This window comes from Lathyrus oleraceus, chromosome 5 (genome assembly GCF_024323335.1).
Source record: "Lathyrus oleraceus cultivar Zhongwan6 chromosome 5, CAAS_Psat_ZW6_1.0, whole genome shotgun sequence".
Taxonomy (NCBI): domain Eukaryota; kingdom Viridiplantae; phylum Streptophyta; class Magnoliopsida; order Fabales; family Fabaceae; genus Lathyrus; species Lathyrus oleraceus.
This window is the reverse complement of record NC_066583.1, coordinates 580183042-580188800: the sequence shown is the minus strand read 5'-3', so window position 1 is coordinate 580188800 and position 5759 is coordinate 580183042. Positions and strand designations below refer to the sequence as shown.

The 5759-nt window shown below is 31.5% G+C and overlaps 1 protein-coding gene across 2 annotated transcripts; it reads right to left on the bottom strand.

Annotated features, from left to right (window-relative positions):
* Window positions 1–2024: 2024 nt before the first annotated feature.
* LOC127086629 (glucan endo-1,3-beta-glucosidase 14) lies at window positions 2025–4789 on the bottom strand. 2 transcript variants are annotated; one of them, XR_007789534.1, is made up of 4 exons: window positions 4622–4789; window positions 3369–4411; window positions 3132–3271; window positions 2025–2347 (listed from the first exon to the last, which is right to left on the bottom strand). XR_007789534.1 is itself a non-coding variant. In XM_051027417.1 (3 exons), exons 1-3 carry the CDS (start codon window positions 4674–4676, stop codon window positions 3197–3199), a joined length of 1173 nt encoding a protein of 390 aa, XP_050883374.1. In that variant the 5' UTR covers window positions 4677–4789; the 3' UTR covers window positions 2269–3196. The 2 variants fall into 2 exon arrangements, 1 of the variants encoding a protein (XP_050883374.1); XM_051027417.1 differs by having other exon boundaries at window positions 2269–3271.
* Window positions 4790–5759: the final 970 nt, after the last annotated feature.

Sequence of the window (5759 nt, the reverse complement as noted above, 5' to 3'; positions counted from 1 at the left end):
ATCTCCTTCTTGAGTTGGTAACAATCTTTTGTGTGGTTTCTCTTGACCTTATGAAATTTACACCACCTGTTGCGCCCAAGTCTCATAACACATAACTTAGGGGATGACATAGAAGGTATATCATGTGTATATAGGACCTTGTTCCATATCTATTGATGGCAAGTGTTCAGGGGTGTGAAATTCTTCGTAGGCCCTCTATTTTGCTTGAAGGTCACCTTGTCTTTGACATGCAAGTTATAGTGGATTCTACATTGTTGTTGTTAAGAATCAGGATCGTTATATGTCCGCTATTTGCCACCCCTAGTTTTTTTTTCTCAGTGTTTCTATCATCGTCATTTATGTAACATTTAGCGTGGGTCACTACCTCATCCATGGAAGCGCCATGTCTCTGAACGACGATTCATTAAAATGTACAATCCTCAATCTGATTTGGAAGGCTCATACACACATCTCTTGGTTCGGGTGGATGACCTAGTAAGTCGCCTCATTGAACCAAGCGAGATACTCCTTAAAGGATTCTAAAGGGCTCAAACGAAATTTGAAAAGGCTACAGTTGACATCTTCCTATTTCTGCTCACCGAGAATTAGTTGACCAACTTCTTTACAAGTTCGTGATAGCTAGTGACTGATAATCGCAGTAGGCTCATATACCACCTCAACACAACATTCTTGGAGGTGCTAGAGATGAGCTTGTACTTCAAAAAGTTTGAGGATCTGATGATCGCCATATGTGTATTAATAGAGACGACATGTTCACAGAGGTCACTTCTTCCATCAAATTTTGTGAGTGAACGTGGCTTGAAACATTCTAGTATGCCCCTCCCCCAAATCTCATCAGAGAGAGGTTAGGGGTCAATAACATGGGAACATGGAAAGACATGGTTCTTCCTCTGATAATGGGGAAGATTTTTCTCTATGACTCATTCCTACAACCGACTAGTGATTAGACACCTCATTAGCCACATATGGTGAGCGAATGGGTCACCTTAGACAAATCAAGCCCAATTGAGCGACTTATCGCCACATTATTGGGCAACCTCTTGGCCCATTCCGGGCGGCCTATCACATGTAGTGGGAACTCTCATATGGTTGAGGCAATTCACTTATGTCGTATACTCATGGACCTTCCTTCCTAAAGTCCAACAAAATTATTTCAGTACATTATTATTATAATTCAATGATCGAAATTTGATTACATTGACTATAAATGATTCGAGATAATGTATTTCCACATTGAAAATTGAACTAATATAATTTTGTTTAAAAATGACGAAAGCCCTAAGGCTATGTTTAGATAGTTGAAAACAAACAAATCGACACAAAATAGAAATGAATAAAATAGAACATAACGAAATAGAAAAGAGTGGAACAAATTATAGCAAAACAAAGATATCATTTTATTGTTTAGGTATCTTGTGATGAAATATAATAAAATTGACATTCCATCTAAATTAAAATATTCATAGAATAAATATAAACAATCATATAAAATATAATGAATTTTATCTTATTCCGCTCCATTCCATCATCTTTTAATAAATCAAAATCAAAATGATAATACACAATCTTATTTTATTTCATCATATTTAATAGAAGATAATCTAAAGTGAAATTTTAAAATTCATTATTGAAACTATTATCATAACTTAATCTTAACTCAAGGTCTAAGGCTCCACAAAGTCACCTATTGATGACAAGTGACACCCACATGAAGTTGGAGCAATGAGCAATCATTCAAGTAGCTGCCCAAGTTTGGTAGAATTTCATTTTCAAACCTGAGTGGTTCATTAAATATTCCTTGATATTATTCGTGCATAAGCCCAAAACAGTTGTAGGTGAAGAGGTCCCCCATAACATCATTGCAAGCTAAGAGTGCACAAAAAATAAAATAATCAAAAGTGCATTCTTTTGAGTTTCATAGTATATCTTCATTGGAGTCATTTCATCATTCCTTTGCAATCAAAGCGTAAGCAAAAATATTTTATATGCATATACAACATTATCTTTATTTTCTTTCTGTCTAATTAAAAATGAAATTCTATTTTCTATATATAAACTTTCTGTCAAAAAATAAATACAAAACTCCATATTACACATCTAATTTCTAGGTTCTACCTAGAAATACAACACTCCATATTCCACATCTAGTTTCTCTATAAATAAATAAAAAATTTAAACTCTACCTTTAATCAATGCTAAAACTGTGAAATCAACAATGTTACATGAATGTTTTTTTGAAGTAATAGTACAAACTAAGAATCCAAAAGCTCCTCCAATGGCTGTGCACAAAAAATGTAGAACTTGCTTTCCAAATAAAAAAACTCTTCTGCTTTTATCTTTTATCTCCCTGCAAAGATTAAACAATGCTCACATTTGAGAACATGGAAAATATCAAAAAAAGATAATAATTTTTATGCAGCAAAAGGCCAAGCATAGATAAAAGACACTTATGATGATGATGTAAGAAATTTTACAAATTCATTTTCAAAGGAACATTCATGTCCATGTCTAAAACAGCAGCCTCCAGCCCACTTTTTGTGACCTGCTTTTTCATATACAATATTATTCCATTTGACATTATTTTCGTCCAACAAATTAACCAACATGATTAAAATTCTAAATCATGTTCCTTTGAAAGTTTTCTTTCTCCATTCACCGTTCATATGTTCATAAGTCACATCTGCACAAACATTACCATCAAATGTAACTAACACATGGCACTCTTGCGTGACAAAAGACGCCGTTTGATTGAAATCAGACAATTTAGAATCAGATCTTCAATCATGATCTAAAAAATATGATAGAAAGGGTAAAGTGGTGGAAAAAAGGAGATTCTACATATGAGATAAGGTTCCAAGACATTGACAAAAATTCATGTTGTTTGATTATCTGGCAAGAGGAATCCTGGAGTCTTTCTTTCATCCTTTTGTATAACCGAATTTGGACTTTTGTATAGTTGAAGACAAGAATCATTTCATTCACGGATGAACATGCACATGCATGATTGCAATATCCAAGTTGGAAGATAAGAAAGATGGAGACCCATCACCATATTATCATTATTGAGTACCCTCATACTAGTAACTAAAAAATAACTAAAAATTCAATGACAAAATCAAAATTTTCCTCACCTTCAACAAGTCCTTCCATAAAAGAATAGTCCATTTGAAATTTCTTGGTTTTCATTTTTTCCTCGTCAAAATCTTCTAATCTCCCAAACAAACACCAAGAATAATGCAAGTATGCTGACGACAAAATTGTTGGACAAAATCTGCATAATTAGCAAAAAAATGCAGAATTAGATACATACAGAAATCAATTAAACATATTATATTATACTCTACACAAATATAATATAAGATACTTACATTGGATTTGGATTCGATAACCATTTCTGGAAAATAACCGCCTTGACTTTGTTGCAAACCGATGTTATAAACCGGAGTACCATCCGGATAATAAAGGCCATAGTTTTTCTCAGAAGAAGGACCAGGTTTCAAATCTTCATTAAAAAGTGCAAAAACATAAATATCAACAGGAACAGAAGGTTTTGCAGGGGTTCCTTGTCTCATCTCAATCCTCTTCAACAAATTAGTATGATAAATTTCAGCATTCTGTAGTGAAGCACCAACCTCATCAGCATCACCTTTAGAAGGCCAACCCGTCTCGGAAATCTTAACCTCGATATCGTTGTGTCCTAACGCCTTTATAGCGGCGTAAACCGCATCAATTTGAGCATATAACATGTTATCATAATGAAGATTTGTAGCAGGATCAACAGAACCAGAATTTGGTTGGAACAAGACATAGTTTAATGAAACATGTTCTGGATCACCTTTGTATGCGAAAAAAGGATAAGCATTTATCAGAAAAGGCGATTTCGTTTGAGCATGGAAACTAAGAAGTGGTTGAATATATTGTATGAACTCTTCTTTAAAAGAACCAGATGAAGGTGGAAATGAATTCGACAAAATGACGTAAGAATGCGAAGTTGTGACGGTAACTTGTTGAGATAATCCAAGACTAACAAGTGCATTATACACTGATTGCATTGCTGGAAGAAGGTTTATATAACTGTTAATATCATTGTTACCTAGTACCTCGTTTCCTACGTTAATTGCAGTGATTTTGGTTTTTGAAAGGTAAGGTTGAACGTTTTGTTGAATCCATGTTTGTGCTTTAATAGGGTCTCTCATATTCTGAAGATTCTCATTTCCAAGTCCTATCATGAATTCAACATTTGAATTTGAGAATGTTGAGAGAACATTTGGATCAGCATCATAGAGTTTTATTCTTGTGACATTCAATGATTTTATAAGTGCTGCTACACGTGAATGAGAGGGTAAATTGTTTGCTATTTGTCCATAGTTTATTCCAAAATTTAGGCCATGACTTTGCATAATAAATAAATCTGAAAACAAACAAAAAAAAGTTTCATTAAGAACAAATAACTAACTCAAGAAAATTGTTAAAATAGGCATCAAAAAATCAAATTCAAACTCAAGAAAAAACAGGAACTAGCTAAGAATACCAAGGAACAAAATCATGTACTTATTCAAAGGTAAAACAAAAAATAGAATTATGCAGAACTAGAGAAGTTGGTGAATTAGAGAGAGCTTACCATGAATGGTGAGAAACAGCAATATCAGTTTGAAGAGGAAGGAAGATATTGCCATTATCACCAAACAAGTTGAAGATGGGAAACAAAACTAAGGTTAACCACATAATAAAGTTTATCATCTATATATAAAAAAACAGAGTACTCTGTTTTTTGTTCTGTTTTTAATTTTTGTCATTATTATATACATCACTTATTTTACACGTATTGTACTATTCATTAAATTTTAGTCTCTTGCAATTCACCGACATAGTTAGGATTTATTACAAACTTGACATTAATGTTTATGATATTTACAGATAAGATCCTTTTCTTCTATTTGTGAAACATTTCTAAGTAATATATTGGAGAAACCTATGTTTTGCCGTAGTTAAAAATAGAGAAATTTATATAAATGTCAACCCTCACTTTTGCAAGTAAATTTTATAGAAATTAATTAGATCAAAATTATCTATAATTATATATTTATTTTAATTGTTTTTTTGTTTGAAGTGTCAATGAAATAATTCTTCATAATTTAAAAATTATTAACATTTTATATTTATTCAAAACTTTTAAATAATGTGAGTAAAATTTACTTATAAGACTTAATTAGTCATACTTGAATTCTAATAATCTCTCACAAATGTGAATTATTCACATGATTAACATTGATATCACTTCTCCTTCTCTATCCAGTCTATGACTCTAATATTATTTGTTGAGGAATTCTAGTAGAGTTAAAAATGATAATTAATTAAAAGTTTAAGATTTAAGTGTGAGTAGTTAAATCTCATATCATTTAAAAAAATTGAATATATGACATCAAAATCTCTTGAATTCTAAAAATTTAATATACGATTACATTCGATGGTCTCCGACCTCTAACAAATGATATCAAAATCATAATTAAGTTCGGCGGAAAAGCGAAAGACTCAGACCCAAATATTTTTTGAAGAACATTATTTCAAATTCAAATAGTTTTAATTTCGTTTGTATTTTTATAGTTAAAATCAACAATTTATTAATTTTTAAATGAGATGTCACTATGATCAATTATCAGAAATTATTTTTTAAAATTTTAAAAATAAAGAATGTCTATTACATTAAAAAATAGATATGTTAAATTTTTAAGCATGAAAATGTGATTTTTTTTTAAAAA

Coding starts and splice junctions, on each gene's coding strand:
- LOC127086629 (XM_051027417.1), bottom strand. CDS start 4,676: ATGGCAATATCTTCCTTCCTCTTCAAACTGATATTGCTGTTTCTCACC. Junction 4,412..4,621: donor GCTGTTTCTCACCATTCATG/GTAAGCTCTCTC, acceptor GTTTGTTTTCAG/ATTTATTTATTATGCAAAGT. Junction 3,272..3,368: donor TTATCGAATCCAAATCCAAT/GTAAGTATCTTA, acceptor CTAATTATGCAG/ATTTTGTCCAACAATTTTGT.